At 39.5% G+C, this 16,689-nt stretch overlaps 1 protein-coding gene across 1 annotated transcript in view; it reads left to right on the forward strand.

The window, feature by feature from the left end:
* The window catches only part of ELL2 (elongation factor for RNA polymerase II 2), a 76,848-nt gene that overhangs the window by 35,285 nt on the left and 24,874 nt on the right, over positions 1 to 16,689 (forward strand). Inside the window, exons 3-4 of the mRNA XM_053586316.1 lie at positions 9,741 to 9,862; positions 15,260 to 15,423. Coding sequence (XP_053442291.1) covers positions 9,741 to 9,862; positions 15,260 to 15,423 — 286 coding nt within the window. The remainder of the gene's footprint in view (positions 1 to 9,740; positions 9,863 to 15,259; positions 15,424 to 16,689) is intronic.

Raw genomic sequence — 16,689 nt, forward strand, 5'->3', positions numbered from 1 at the left:
GTGTAGTGAAGGCAACAATAAAAGTGAGCCCTACAGGAGAGGGGACTGTGGGGTCCAGAAAAGGGTCTTCTAAAGCCACCTCCCTGGGGAAGCAAAGTCTTCCCGAGGGAGGGACTCTTGAGCTGAGTCTTTAGGATAAATTATCATGTACTAAGATAAGACGTGGGAATGCAGAGTAGTTGTTTTGGCACCCAGTGGCACAGGGTTGCTGCTGGAACATAAAAAAGAAGGAGGAAAGTGAGTTCCAGTTAAATTAGTTTAGCAACAAGAGTGCTGGTCTGTTGGGAAGGAACATTTTAAGGAGCTTAGACTTACTACTACTCAGTAGTAGGGAGTCACCAAGAATAAATGACCTTGGGACTGACATGGTCAGATTGGCATGTTATAAGAATAGTTTGGGGGGCACCCATAGCTCATTGGTTAGGGTGTCAGCCACATGCTCTGGGGTTGGTGGGTTTGAACCTGGCCTGGGCCTGCTAAACAAACAAACAAAAAATAGCCAGGCCTTGTAGTGAGTGCCTGTAGCCCTAGCTACTAGGAACGCTGAGGCAAGAGAATTGCTTGAGCCCAAGAATTTCAGGTTGCTATGAGCTGTGACACCACAGCATTCTCCCGAGGGTGACAAAGTGAGACTCTGTCTCAAAATAAAATTTAAAAAAAAAGAATAGTTTTAGTAAAAACTGGATGATTAGGAAGGATGGGATTGAGAAGGGACCAAAAGTAGGGGCTGAAAATAAAGTTGTTCAAGCAAGAGTCAAAGGATAATATATCCTTGAGCCAAAGGATAACATAAAGATGAGATTATACATTTAATAAATGATTTAGGAGAGAAGTTGAGGGGAGTTGGGGTAGTGTGAGAGGGCCTTGGATGCCAGTAACCTCAGCATTAGTTAAATGATGGCTTATTAACTAGGAGGCAGATGATAATTTAGTTTTTATCATTGATTCTAAAGCATATGCCTAAATTTTAGAAGGGATAGGCTAATAAAAATAAAATGGAGTTTTATAAGAGTTGATGAACTCAATAGGAGTTTTAGTTTTTGCAACCAAAGAACTTGTGGCTCAGTCCAGCTGTGACACAACTACACGGTAAATGAACTGCTTAGAATCAGGGGTCCTCAAACTTTTTAAACAGGGAGCCAGTTCACTGTCCCTCAGACTGTTGGAGGGTCGGACTATAGTTTAAAAAAATATAAAGGAACAAATTCCTATACACACTGCACATACCTTATTTTGAAGTAAAAAAAGAAACAAAACGGGAACAAATACAATCACACCGCCTCATGTGGCCCACAGGCTGCAGTTTGAGGACCCCTGGTAGATTCTCTTCATGACTCTCTCACTTTTCTTCCCAAAGCCACTTTTGCGTTTGGCCCAATTTTGGTTAATTTTTATTTTTTTTTATTTTTTTTTTATTAAATCATAACTGTATACATTGATTTGGTTAATTTTTAAACACGACTTCCTTGCTCTCTCATGCTCCTTAGTCTGTACCCCTTTTCCTTAATGCAGCGTCTCTACTATTTGCTGTTTTCATCTTTACCTTTCAATAACTGTCATCCCCCTTTTGTTCCCTGGAAATGCCCAGCCACCAACCAACTGACACCCAGCCACCTGGTTTCTTCTAAATAATTTTTAGCCAGGAAGCTGCAAAATGAGTCATAAGAAAACTTACTTTGAAACCCCTTTTTAGCTGGTGAAACCAACATTGGTCAGTGGTACAGTACACATAACTGGCTAATGAACTCAGTTACATGAAGACGCTCATTGTCACATCCAAGATAGTCTATACGTGTGTGTAGGTCTGTAAGCAACAATGCACACACACGTTCAGATGATTCCTCTCTTCCAGGAACGGCACTTTGGAGTCATCCTCAATTTCTGTTTCGTTCCTCATACTCAGTATGTCTAAGAATCTTGCTGCCTGTACCTGAAAAGTGTAACCACAATCCATCCCTCTCTCCCTCTCTCCTGTTCCTTCATTTCTGTGTGTATTTGCGGCAGTGTCTGGGATCATTGTCAGTTCTATGCACTGACACGCCTATGTCATAGAAGCCTACACATTGCCTGGCACAGTTAATGTTTGTGGAATAAATGAATTAAATGAATGAATCAGTTAGTCAATGTCACTGTACCAGTCACATCAACATTTGGAAGTCTGGTTTCATATTAATAGAGAAGCCATATGGAGAGAGCCACAAATTAGGGTTTGTTTTTTTTTTTTAGTTTCAGTTACATAGCAACTGAGTATATGGGTGTATGTGATTTTTTTTTAATTAGTACTTCCATCAGTGTTACTGCTTACACTTGTAATTTTAATTATAATTAGTTTTGAAATGTTGCCATCAATGTTGTTTTCTCCAAGATAGTTATACATTTAAGAGAATACATTAGCTATGAGAATATAATTCTCGCAAATGATTTTTCTAATAAGACTGTCCTACATAAGTCACAGTAAATTGGAAAGCTCAGTAGGGGCTGCTCTACTCTTTAACTGAGAACTACTTAAGAAATTCTAATACTAGATCTAGAGGAGCTATGTGGAGAATACTCAGGGAAGCTATTCTACTTCTCTTTCTTCCTTATTACACATCTTGCAAAAGAGGAAGTATGGAAGCCAGCAGTTCTCAACCTGTGGGTCGTGACCCCATTGGGGGTCAAACAACCCTTTCACAGGGGTTACCTAAGACCACCCTGCATATCAGATATTTACATCACGATTCATAACAGTAGCAAAATTACAGTTATTAAGTAGCAATGAAAATAATTTTATGGTTGGGGATCGCCACAACATGAGGAACTGTATTAAAGGGCTGCGACATTAGGAAGGTTGAGAACCACTGATGTAAGGAAACAAATGGACATAGTTTGTCCTGAATTATTTATGTTAATTGCTATATGACCTGAATTTTCATGATAACTGCCAATGTTTCTCCTTGTGCTTGGAAAAAAATTAACATTATTTGCTACTGTCCTCAGTAAAATATATCATATGGAAAATTCAGGTGTTTCTAGAATTTGTGGGACCCTCACCACCCCCTGCCCTTCCCTGTCAGTAGGAATATTTAGCTTTTACATATTCCTCTAACAACTAAATTTTTCTGTTGCCAGTTTAGTCTGTCCTCCCCTTCTGACCCCTCCCCCAGCACTGATCTGCACATCTGGGCTGATCTGAGAGGGGTTTTTTTGACCATCCTCCCTAAACCCATAATCCTAGGCCTGAAGTCATCACTGCAGCTCTAGCTTGAAAAACAGCACTGGTGGCTTTCAGGGTGAGGTTTCTGTTTTCTGTTCTGATTCTAGATTATTCTTCCCCTAAACTATGGAACCTGAATAGTACATGCAAATATATTTTTCTAGAATATGTATTTGCATACATTTTCTGGATTGTTAGGAAATCGCAGAATCATGAGTCTGGAAAAAATTTGAGAACGACAGAGGATTCTAATGTTTAAGTGTTTGCAGCAAGTTTTATCTATATATAAGCTAAGAATATACAGCCTAGATGTAATCAAATAATAGATATATTAGTCCAATAATATTAAGAGACAGGCTGACCTCCTAGAATATTAGAGGGATGAAAAAGGTGGGTTCTGAGGTCAGACAAATTGGAGAACTACTATTCAGTATGAAAAGACCTACGCTACAGCAAAGAAAGTCATTTTGCTTAACCTGGCATGTCCTGAATTTATTTGAAGATAGAACCCTCTTTCCCCATAAGGAAACTTTTCAGCATGCTTTGGAAATGCTAGTGGAAAAAAGCAAACATTTCAGTTCCAGACCTGGCTCAGGCATTAATCAACATTTTCATTTATGCAACAAATACATATTGAGTGACACTTTGTGCTATGTACCATTCAAAGTGCTGGTAATATATTCAGGGGACATAGGAGACAAAAGCCTCTGGCCTTCCAGAGTCTATGTTTTAGTGGAGAGAGAAAAACCATAAACATATTATGTAAAGCATTACAAGGTAACATGTGTCTTAGACAACTGTGGAGCAGGCAAGGGGGTGGGGGTACAGAATTGGAATTTTAAATATGGCTATAACCTTGAGTAAGTAACTCAGTCTCTTTGTCCCTAATCTATAAAGTGAAGAAATTAAACTAGCTGATCTTGGCTCCCTGAGCCCTGTGGGTCCACTTAAGAGCAGGAATTGTCATATCAAACCACCATTCAAACTGACTCTTCCTGAGCATTTACAAATCACCTTAGCAGGCAAGTTTGGATATTAATGCTCATAGAATGACTATCAAAGAAGAGCTCTGTAAGTTTAAATCATCTGTTAAAACCTACAAAAGAACAAAGTCTTTTATTGGTTCTATTTTTAATCTAGTATATACCTCAATGCAATATTGAGTAGGAAGTATTTAACTTAAGGGTAGGGAACCTCCACAGTAAAGGCACACACAGCTCAGAAGAGAGTGCTGCAGCCTGCAGCCGTGTACACATTAGGCTCCTACCCTAGATCCTTATGCAAATAGGAGGGCTGGGACTTTATGTTGAAATGACCTTCAGACAGTATTCCATTGCCACATGCCTGCGCTTGTGTCTCAGAATAATTAGAAACTTTGACTTACACATTTTGGTATACAGTGTTTATGTTAATTATAAATGTCTGAAAGTTTCCTGAAAGTTTTTTCTTTGTAGCTTTTTATCAAAGACAGACTGGGGTTTGGGAGGAGGGTTGTGGATTGTGGTCCCTAAACCTTTGATTTTCAGTCTCTCATTTTTGGAATGAAAATTAAAATCTGCTTTTCCAGTTGCTGAGACATGGTGGTGTATTTTTATATCCTTCATCTTTAGTAAGAAACTGCTTGGAATCACAGTCTGTATTAAAAGAATATTTTATTCATAAAGCATTAGTTAAAAATTCAAAATCATGAGTTTGAGTCCTTAAATAAAAAGTTATCCTCACTGACCTGTAGGATAAGCTTCAGATGATGTAATTAAAATCCCCTTCTATCTTATAAGGGGAAGTTCTTCCAAGATTGTTTCTAAATCAGGCCTCAGAATTTTTTCCCGAGGTAGTTAGCCCAGTCCTCCAAGGTCGGCCTTAGGCATGCCAGTAGCAGCCAGTACATTTTTACCTCTCCCTCCTATTTCATAAACTTGGAGTTTAGTTTTTATGAAAATACTTCAAAACCATTTTGAAAGAAAGGACCGACTATCTAGGTCAGCTGTGGAATAGGCTGTTGTGTGTCAGAGAGGAATGGTAAGAATCCACAGGCTCCTCAGAAACTCTGCCTCTGTGAAGTGGTTCTAGAGTAGACCAGGTTTCAGACGCACCCTCGCTGCGGCCTGCAGCAGTCCCACAGGTTCTGGTCCACTCTGAGGTCTCGTAGTTTAGTTCTGAAAGACTCCCTCTCCCCTGCACGTGCACCAAATGTGCACCTAAGTGTGACTTTATATGCCAATTTCATTTTTAAGAATATGCTTGGATATTGATACTAATAAACTTTGTATCAAATTTGTACCATCCTTAGGAAATTAGACCAAATAAACCATGTAATGTAAGCTTTTGAAATTTTTTTTTATTTTTTTTTATTTATTTTTTTTTTTTTTGAGACAGAGTCTCACTATGTTCACTCTCAGAAGAGTGCCATAGCATCATGGCTCACAGCAACCTCAAACTCTTGGGGGCTTAAGCGATTCCCTTGCCTCAGCCTCCCAAATAGCTGGGGCTATAGGCACCTACCACAACACCCAGCTATTTTTTGGTTGTAGTATCATTGTTGTTTGGCAGGCCCAGGCTGGATTCGAACCCGCCAGCTCCAGTGTATGTGGCTATGCCCTAGCCACTAAGCTATAGGCGCCAAGGCTGAAATTTTAAATATATAAATATATAAAAATTGTTGGGCGACATCTTGTTTTCACAAAGCCCTGACATTAGGTCAGACCACCCTCCATGTGCTGCTACTCTGAAAACCACTGAGAAAAGGCAATGTACAAACTCAGATTGCCTGGGCTCCATGTCCCCTCGTTGCCTACCCTCCATCTTCCACCTCAACTCCACAGCTGGAAAAATCACCATGCTGTGCATCCAGATTCACCCTGAAGTCCCAGAGTGAACACCATTTGCCCAGACGCCCGGCCCAGCCCTGTCGGCACACTGCTTGCATACACTTACCCATTTCTTATTTTGAGCTTGTTTATCTTTTTAAGACTTCTTTATTAAAAAGAAAAAAAATGATATCAGGAGTAGGTATTCTAAAAAAGTATTTTTTTATAACTCACATTAAGCCATTTGTTTATTTGTTGGCTTTGTGATACTTAGGAGAATTTGCAGACGTTAATCTGCAGTGGGAACTTAATCTTCACATTCTCTCTATAGCTAAATGTTCTTTAAATATGGCCCATGTTTACTTACCTTATTTGCATTACAGTTTTTTCTGATTGAAAGTTATAAAACTAAAATACATTTCCAAATAAGTTAAAATGGCTTTTTTCATTTGCAATAAGATGGATACTTTGATCTTAGACCCCACTGTTTCCTCTTTTTCCTGGACTTTTAGAAGTCAGTGAAGTCAGAGTTCTGACTTCTCTTCTTAGGGACTGACCTGCCTCTATTTCTAACTCAAAATTTCTTAGCCTTAGCCTTGCCAACATTCAGGAAGGGTGAGTCTCTGTAGTGGGAAGAGACTGATGGGCATTTGGCAGTATCTCTGGCCTCCCTATATGCCAATAGCATCCTTCCAGACCAGATGTCTCCTGGGGACACAATCTTCCCTCGTTGAGACCACTATTCCAACGTAGGTGTAATACGAGCTTTAAAATATTTCAGTGGGTACATAAAATGGTTTATATATGATTTTTTAAACTTTATTTCTATTTAACCTGATTTTTTTTTCTAGTTGTGATCATATGTGTATTTTTTAAATCTATACCTTTTTTTCCTACTCAACAGACTTTTAAAGAACAGGAATATAGGCTGAATGTAGTGGCTTGTGCCTGTAATCCTAGCACTTTGGAAGACCAAGGAAGGAGGAAAGCCTGAAGCCAGGAGTTCAAGACTAACCTGAATAATGTAGCAATACCCTGTTTCTATAAAAGGAGGAAGCATGAACTGGGCATGGCTGACTCATGCCTGCAATCTCAGCTCCTCAAGAAGCTGAGGCAAGTGGATCGCTTGAGCTCAGGAGTTTGAGGTTGCTGTGAGCTATGATGATGCCACTGCACTCAAGCCTGGGCAACAGAGTGAGACTCTGTCTCAAAAAAAAAAAAAAACTCATAAAACTCTTCTGTGTCCACCATTAGGCCAGACCATAATCCTTTAAGGGATATACATAGTAATTAATTTACACAAGATATTTTTGTTATTGAACTATCCAAATTTAGACTAGACTTTAATTGCATGTGTGTGTGTTTTCAAAAATAAAGTGAAAAAATGTATAGAATAATAATTCTTTTCTTTCACTTTAAAGCATAAATGTTAACTTAGAAATTTAGAGGGTTGGACAGTTGGCCAGTTTGATGAGATGAGAAAGGAAACAAATGAGATGAGAAAGGAAACAAATCTACATTTAAGTAATCTTAAAGGGTTATTAAGAGTCTTCCCATAACACTTTGTTTTAGTAGAAAACATGTGAGCTAAGTGATTCAGTGAAGTTAACAATTTTCAGTGAATACTGAACATTTGTAGAATTTGAGTATGGATGTTAGATACTCTTGAAAAGTAGGAAAGAGCTATATGATTCTAGTTTTGTTTTTTTTTTTTTCTAATGCAATTTAGAATCTCCCACAGGAAGGATATTTCATACTTTGATGGTAAAGTACTTCCTTCTTCCCAAACTAAGCTGCACAGGAAGGAAAACTTCAGACCTAACCTGAAGCCAGAGCCTGAAATGGAGATGAAACTTCAACCACTATAAAAATCTCCCCACCCGGGTCCTGCAGATGTAGACACAGAGTTAGGGGGAGATGGATGGAAGTTAAGTGAGTCGTGGCTGGGGACTTTATTCAGGCGGATTTTATTCAGGTGTCCACACCTTTCTTACCTATCTGCCTTCTTGCATAGGCCTCCGGAAGGCTTTAGGCTGTATTGCATATCCCTTCCCTGTCAGCAGAATCCAGTTCTCAGAAAAACAGGAGCATGTAGCTGGACATGTTTTTCTGTCTCTTACGGGAGCACTCCTTTGGCTCCGGTTCTCCCCCACTGCTGCAGGATCACGAAGTCGCAAGTGTGTGTACCTACTAGGCATTCAGTTTGCATGATCAGTAAGACAGACCTACCTAGAGAGAAAATTAAGACTTGTTCACAAAATCACTGCGTTTTAGTACTGGGGAAAAATTGGGGAACTAAAGAGTAACTTTAGAGCCCCCACAGATATTATTTATAGAATAGATAATAAATGCAGAAAATGTTACTCCAGGAATTGAGACTAATTTAAAATAAGGGGTTAAAGGTAGTTTAAATTCAGAGATGATGGAGACTTAATGGAGTATTATCCAATACTTAGCATCTCTGATGAAACTTGACATTTCAAGTTCTCCTTGAGTCTTTTGAATCTCCTAGGAAAAGACATTTTTCTTCAGCTTCTTTTTTCTTCTCCTTGTTCACTCATTCCTTCAACAAATATTTATTATATGCCTACTATGTGCCAGATACTGCAAATGGTCTTCCTGCTTAAGTTTTTTTTTTTTTTCTTTTACTTCTGGGAGCAGAAGAGGAGGAGGAGTTGGAAATCGATGACCCCAGTTCTTTTCACTAACAAATTTGTGAGTGTGTGTAAGCATTCACACCTGACCACGCATACATACTTAGCAGCTAACTTGCTCTGGGTTGTCTTTTTCTAATAATGGAAAGCTCAGATTTTACTACAGCAGCCCCTGCAGACCCAAGGGAAGAAAGGTTTCAGGTGCTAGGAAGGGTGGTTGGGCGCAAAGACAGTGAGAAAATTTCAGTTGTTCACAAGCCTTTATTGAGCTCTGGCCATATGCCAGGAAATGTGGCTGATGCAGGCCTCAATCATCTCCAGCAACCCTGTCCCTTCACTCATGGGGCTTCCCATCTGGTAGGGAAACTAGATCTTGAGCAAGACATAGAAAGTTGCACCTGCCAGTTCCACAACATTGCCTGGGACTCAACCTGGGAGTGGCCTGCAGAATCACCTCTGAGAGGCTGCTGACCCTGTTCCCCAGAATGAATGATGGAATTAGAGAGCAGGGAGAAACACCCTAGCTGCATTTTTTTTCTGTCAATGTAATTATGGCATTAATCTGCTGCTGCTAGTTATTCTTCTTCGGAAATACTACTCAAAAAGCCAGAATCAAAGTGAAATGTGTTTTTATTAAAAGAGTGAAAGATCGGGATATGGACTGTATCTCAGAGACAGCTTAAATATCTAGAAGCTATTCAGCAGAAGGTTACACTAGCCAGAGATAAAACTTATGTAGGTCAAAGGAGAAAGAGCTTTTAATAAATTCACTGATAACTCTTCCTATGAACTAGTCATTTGCTAGCTTGAAATGAACAGGGTTTCTCTTATAAATGAATAGAAACTAATGAGCAAAAGTGACACTTAAGTGTAGAAAATAGAAATAAGAATGTGATAAGTTATGTGCATGCTTGCCAGATGGCTTGAATTATTTTGGTCATTTACATGACGTAAAGATATTTATCACGAGGACTTGGGTATAAAATGATTGTCACTTGAAAAACCAGTCATAAGATCTTTGTCATAAGATCTTTGATGGCAAATTTATAACTTGAGGTGTTTCTCTCTTTTCCCCCCTTTTAGCTTGTTAAAATTCCCAAAAATGATCCCCTCAATGAAGTTCATAACTTTAACTTCTATTTGTCAAATGTGGGCAAAGACAACCCTCAGGGCAGCTTTGACTGCATCCAGCAAACATTCTCCAGGTGAGTACTTTTCAAGGTATGCTGAAGGGAAAATAATTTTTATTTAAAAGGGTTTTTAAAAATCAAACAATGAAATATATAGTAGCCATTCCATACATATTTCACAAGTTCAATTGCAGAGCTCATTTATCTATTTAAAAAATATTAAAGGCCTAAAATATACTAGAAATTATATTTGTCACTGGGATACAGTCACAAAAATTCTTAAGATTTTTACTCTTCCTGGGCTTTTAAGATACGAAGATATTTTACCTATAAAATATGGAGGTTTTTTGTTTTTGTTTTGTTTTGTTTTTTGCAGTTTTTGGCCGGGGCTGGGTTTGAACCTGCCACCTGCGGCATATGGGGCCGGCACCCTACTCCTCTGAGCCACAGGCACCGCCCAAATATGGAGTTTTTTTAATTAAAGGCAATTTTGAGAATTTTAAAAAAGGTTGTATTCATTTCACTTAGAGTGTCTCTGACATATTCAAGGCTCACACTCAAGGGTACAGGAGGAAAAGCTATCTCGTATATACTCTTCTTCCCTGTTCAAGTCTTATTTTAAGGTATATTATTAAAAATCTTTATTGCATAGCAGCATGGAAACTAGAAATTAACCTAAGTATAGCAGTCACTTCTCTTGATTTAAGGGGAAAAAAGGGAAGAACAGAAGAATGCACACTCACATCCCAGTGTACCATGAATCCCTTATCCACTTAGGTCCTCTGTAAACAAGAAGCCACTTGTTTTACTCTGTTTGGCATTGGTTGTTTCTGATCAAAGAATGGGCCCTTGAGTGGGGGTGGGGGGCTGTCGTTCTGCCCCTAGGTTGAGAGGAGGAGGGAGGTCAGGGTCTCTCTCATTTCCTCCACATGTAAGGCTTTGACATTAGCCCAAAGCACCCAACTAGTGTGCATCTCTGTTGCTCATATGTATGGTACTTCAAACTTGCCACACTCACTGGCTGTGGAAGAAAAAGGAAAGAACCCCATGTTTCAAATAGGCCCAGGAGGCAGAGGTGCGAAATAAGACACTTGGGTGAGGGAATGACTTCTGAATTTATCCTCTCATTTAAGGTGATTAAATAACTTTTCCTTTGTTGTATCTTAATCTACCATTTCCTTGAGCGTATACTAATTTTGCTTTCCCCAAATTACCCTCAAACTTACTTTTTTTGGCGTAAATTGCTTATGTTATAGATTACACAGAGTGGAGCAGAGATATTCAGCCTGCTGCCACGTAGACTATTTGAGGACTGTTTTGCTTATCCGTGGTGTCAGATATCGTGAAAATTATCCATGGACTTTTTTTTTGCTCATCAGTTTGCGTTAGTGTTTGTGTATTTAATGTATAACCCAAGACAATGCTTATTCTTCCAGTGTGCAGTAGAGAAACAAAAAAGGATCGGATGCCCTGATAGACTTTTCTGTCTACTGCAGTAGTCACTGGTCACATGCGGTTATTTATATTTGAATTGAAAAAAACTAAATAAAATTTAACATTTCATTGCTCATTCACACCATATTTTTCAGTCTCAGTAGCTTTGTGTGGCAGTCATAGAGGACACAGGTATAGAACATTTCCACTATTGTAGAAAGTTCTGTTGAACAGCAATATGATAGAGTATAGAATCACCAAGTATTAGGGTCTTCAGTGATTATATGAGTTAACGCCTTCATTTCACAGGTGAGTAGCCACAGTTACACAGCTGGTAGTTAGTGGCTACATTTCATTCTCCTTACTCCCAGCTCAGTGTGTTTTACACACCACAGGGCACACTAAGTTCTAAATGTGGCCATTGGGAGGCACCTGTGGCTCAGCGGGTAGTGGGTAGGGCGCCAGGCCCATATACTTAGGGTGGTGGGTTCAAACCTGGCCCCGGCCAAACTGCAACAAAAAATAACCTGGCATTGTGGTGGGCACCTGTGATCCTAGCTACTTGGGAGGCTGAGGCAAGAGAATCACCTAAGCCTAAGAACTGGAGGTTGCTATGAGCTGTGACACCACGGCACTCTACCAAGGGCCATAAAGTGAGGCTCTGTCTCTAAAAAATAAAAAAAATAAATGTGCCCACCACCTATGGTGCTTGTCTTTAGATAGTTATTTTATTATAGTGAGCACATTTTGACATCAGACTGAATTGGGTCTCCTTAGGAATTTTAGTAAGGAACTTAATCGATTCACTCTTCAAAACAGTCATATCATCTAATAAGGCCTTACTCTTATATCATAAATACCATGTGTATTTATTTCTACCGTATTTGTTTGAAGAAGGATTTAAGGCCACTTACAAAACTATACACATGCAGCAAGAGAACAGAACTAGTCATTGTTAGAGAATTGAGGCAAATGTATGAATATCCTTTCAGTATGATCGAAGGCGCTTTATAAAATGGTGTAGTATAGGTGTAAATTGAAATTTGCTGCTACAAAAACAAAAGCACTCAAACTTCCAGTTCTCAGCCTGGCAAGCAAATGTCCTTCATCTGGCTCTACCTATTCAATTTAACTTTAATGTTTCCTGTGGCTCTTATCTCTCCAGCAATAGTTCAAGCTTTTCAAGGGATGCTCGGTAAATAACTGTTCAACAAACAGGGATGAATTTGTCTCCTTATCTACATTTTTAAGTCTTACAAACCCTCATTCTTCTCATATATAAAATGGAAGAAATCTCAGTCAAAAATTACCTTCCAGAAGTCTCTTAAATCTACCCATTTGCAGTCCTAGTGAAAATATAGTTTAGGCATAGCGTGTATAGTACGGGAAACAGGGAGTGAGGCTGAGAAGGATGAAGGAGCATTCACACACGCACGTGCTAAACTTCGGGGGTGCCTTCCTGCCGCAGGGTTTAGCTGTGCTCTGTGTGTCTGTGTAAAGATCTATTTCCAGACCTCAAGTAGCTTCATCATGACTGGCAATTGGCTTAGCTTATTCTCACCAGGTTAAATTGTTTCGTAAAAAATAGAGAGAAATGTTAAAACAGAAACTTCCTGCCACCAGCCCTTCTCTCCTCTGCAGTCCTTTCCTCCTGTACTTCTCCTTCCTTCCTGCTTGTGCTGGTTTTTCAGGAAACATGCTAAGATCCCATCTCATTAAAAAAGGAAATTAAAAACACTCACTTCTTGACCCAACATCTGGCTTAAACCCCCCACACACACCATTATTTCACTGAAACTGCTCCCCCAAGGGAGCCAGACCTCCTTGCCCCTGGGCTGTCTGTGATTCTGGACTTGGTGCCAGGGCTTCCCACTGTCACCCACTCTCTGCTGTCCTGCCGCTTCCAGGACACAGCACTCTTCTGGTTTTCCTGCTACCTCTTTGGCTGTGTCTTCTCAGCCTCCTGGGGTCTCCTTTTCTTCCTGGTGATTAAATATGTTCTTTAGTTGGTTCCCTCCTGAGACGCCTCCTCTCTTCAGTCTTTCAAAGTCATCATCTCTAAGACTGAGCTTATCGTCTTTCTCCCCGCCCTGTCCCTAACCTGCCCTTCATTTTGTGTTCAGCATTGCAATAAATGGCAGCCCCTTTTACCCAGGAACCAGGCACCCTGTTTAACATCCCTCCCCATGTGCTAACTAGGAACTGAGTCCTGTCTTTCCTTCTACATCCTCACTGTCTCTGGAACCTGTCTCTGTTCTGCCTTCTCACTACCCTGCTCCAGTCCACACTCCCACTTCCTGCCTGTGATCCTTCAGGGGTCTACTCACTGCTCTTCACTTTCCTCCCAATCTGTTCTCCATCCAGACTGAGCTTTCTATAATACAGGCAGATACTTTCTCTGCGCTGGTTTTAACCACTGTTACTCTTGGGATAAAGTTTAAAATCTCTAACACAACCCCTTCAGTCTACTCTCTAAGTGCCCTTCCCTGCTCACTCTGGCCAGCCAGAAAACCTTCTGGCTCCCTGGGCCTGCACAGGCAGTTGTCTTCCTAGAACACTGTAGTCCTCACCCCACCCTCCCGCTCAGTCCTCTCTCTACATTAGCTCAGACATCAATTACTCTAGGAAGTCCAGGCGAGGTGCCTGCCTGGGAGTCCCCTGCTTCCTGGTGTTTGTCACACCGTGTTGTAATTTCCTGTTTGCCCATCCTCATCACTCACTAGATAGAGAGCTCCTTGGGGCCAGGGGGTGATGTCTGTCTAGTCCCTACCATAGCCACTGTGCCTCTGACATCACCACGCATGCTGGCCCTGCCCAATGGGTATTATGAAATGAATGAACTGAGTTTTAAATAATAACATTTGTAAAAAACAGTTAATAGTATTTACAAAAATTTTTAGCAACCCTTATTTCTTAGCATCATAATTAAGTTACTTCCAGTTAAGTTTAGAAGTAGAGGATCAGAGCTCTAGTATCTATCACTGTTTTTTTGGTTTTGGGGGGTTTTTTTGAGACAGAATCTCAAGCTGTCACCCTGGGTAGAGTGCCATGGCATCTTAGTTCACAGCAGCCTCCAACTCTTGGGCTCAATCTGTCCTCTTGGCTCAGTTTTTCTATTTTTAGTAGAGACAGGGTCTCGCTTTTAGCTCAGACTGGTCTCAAACCCATGAGGTCAAGCTATTCACCCTCCTCGGCCTCTCAGAATGCTAGGATTACAGGCATGAGTCACCATGCCTGGCCTATTATTACTTATATATTCTAATTTGTTTTAAGGTCATTGTGATTGATTTTAGAACGCCAGTTATGACTGTTACCCTGATTTCCCTAATATTACCATAGTACGTTGATTCATCTTCTGGGTCCTTGTTAATATTCATGATTGTTTTCTTCTGGGTCCTTGTTAATATTCATGATTGTTTTAATAAAAGTTTTTTAAATATTTCTGCAAAAATCACATATCTTGTATTTACATACTTGTCCTATGTAAATAGGACATGTTAGAAAGATTGAACAAAGCAATAAATACAAATTTTAAAAATTCTTAGGAACTTTTGCTAATAATACTAAAGTAAGCTCTCATGTTTGTTGGTATTTTAGCCTTAAAATTAATAACTTGTTACAAATAAAAAGAATTGTGGCCAGCCCATTCCATCTAGTAAGCTCTCTTCATATTGCAGTTCCACTAAAAGCACATTTGTTTTATCATTGATAGGTAATTTTTAAAAATAGTTGACTGTTAAGGTACAACTGTAGTGTCCATTTGGGCTCTGGTCTTTAAATACTGATTTTTTTCCTAAAATTTTATGGATTTGGTCTCTGAAAACTCATTTCATCAGAATATTCAGAATATGAAAAATGTTGTAAGAATAAGAACTTTAATATATTAAATTATCTTTACATTTAAAAGTTAATGTTGATTATTTTTGAATTGCAAACTTATAGTTGGGCTTCTGATTTTAGAATTTTATACAATTTTTGCTTACCTTTATTGTGCAAGATGAGAGCCATCTCTAATAAAGCTACTATCTGTCTTGACAGCTCTGGAGCCTCTCAGCTCAATTGCCTGGGATTTATACAAGATAAAATTACAGTGTGTGCAACAAATGACTCGTATCAGATGACGCGAGAAAGAATGACCCAGGCAGAAGAGGAATCCCGCAACCGAAGCACAAAAGTTATTAAACCCGGGGGACCATATGTAGGTTTGTACAGATACCTTTCTCCCTCTTGATGATTGATTGGAGTGATTCAAGATCACTGTAGGTAAATACCAGTAATGTTAAATTAATGAAAACAGAAATAAGTTTTCAGATTGTGTATGATATGGTTAAAAAAAAAATTATTTGTTCTCTTCAGATTGCTGGTAAATTGAGGGATAGATATTCAAAGTTTTACAACTTTTCTAAATCCTAAATCAGCTGTTGGCTATTATTATTTTATAACACTGAGGCCTGGCCATGCTACTGCACAAAGTTCTGATACTTGTGTCATTTTCTTTATCCCTGGACGATGTCATTTCAGTGATGGTCAGAATGCTTCTTGTTTTGCCTTTTTTGTAGGGCTAGGTTTACAGTAAAATCGACTAGTAAAATTAATGTTTGGTAACTTCATTGTGGTAGATTTTGCTTACATTTTCAGAGGATCTTTGTAGAGCAAGGATTTCTTTTTTATTACAAAAGTAGAAAATGTGCTTATAGCAAAGCTTTACAACAGAGCATTGGAGTGATGCCCCTTTGGTGCCTCAGTTGCGACCCTCCCTCTCCTAATCTGCCCCTTAGCTAAGAGCCTACATCACTCTCATCAGTTTATCATCAGCTCACTCAGATACTGGTGACTGAAGGGAGAAGACCAGTCTGGCAAGATGAGCCTCTCTTTTATGAACAGTGACCCTAATAACTTTAAGGAGTCAATTCACAGTGACTATTAACAGTAATAGAACTACCAGGAGTAGGTATGAGATGTTGGAGTCTTTAGTTTAATAATGCAAGTCACTCTATAGTAAATGATGAAAGGGTATTAATTTGGAAACTTGAATGCTCATGGAAACAGTCTCTTGAAGAACCAAATCCCTTAAGCAACATCTCTCCAAAGTTTGATATAACACTGCTGCTGCATTTCCCCATTGCTAAAGCAGCTATCATACATTTATCTTTGAGAAGCTTCACCAGTGTCTTTAATAATAGTGTCTCTCTTTGGAACAAAGCCAGTGCTCCTGGGACTTGGTGCTTAGCTTAGATGCATTTAGTTTGGTTTAACAACAATTCATGACTTCCCCAGGTATCTGTACCCAGGGGGCCAGTCCCCTACTCAGCAAGTTACCAGCAATGAGATTTCTCACATTCCCTTTCCTGCTGAGTGAGGTAACAATTCCAGCCTTCTTTCTTTCCCTGGACTAGTAGGCTCAGTCTCCATTTGTTTTAAAACACACAAGGCGGCTGAATAGTATTCCGTGGTATACATTAACCACA

Source organism: Nycticebus coucang, chromosome 1 (genome assembly GCF_027406575.1).
Source record: "Nycticebus coucang isolate mNycCou1 chromosome 1, mNycCou1.pri, whole genome shotgun sequence".
NCBI lineage: Eukaryota > Metazoa > Chordata > Mammalia > Primates > Lorisidae > Nycticebus > Nycticebus coucang.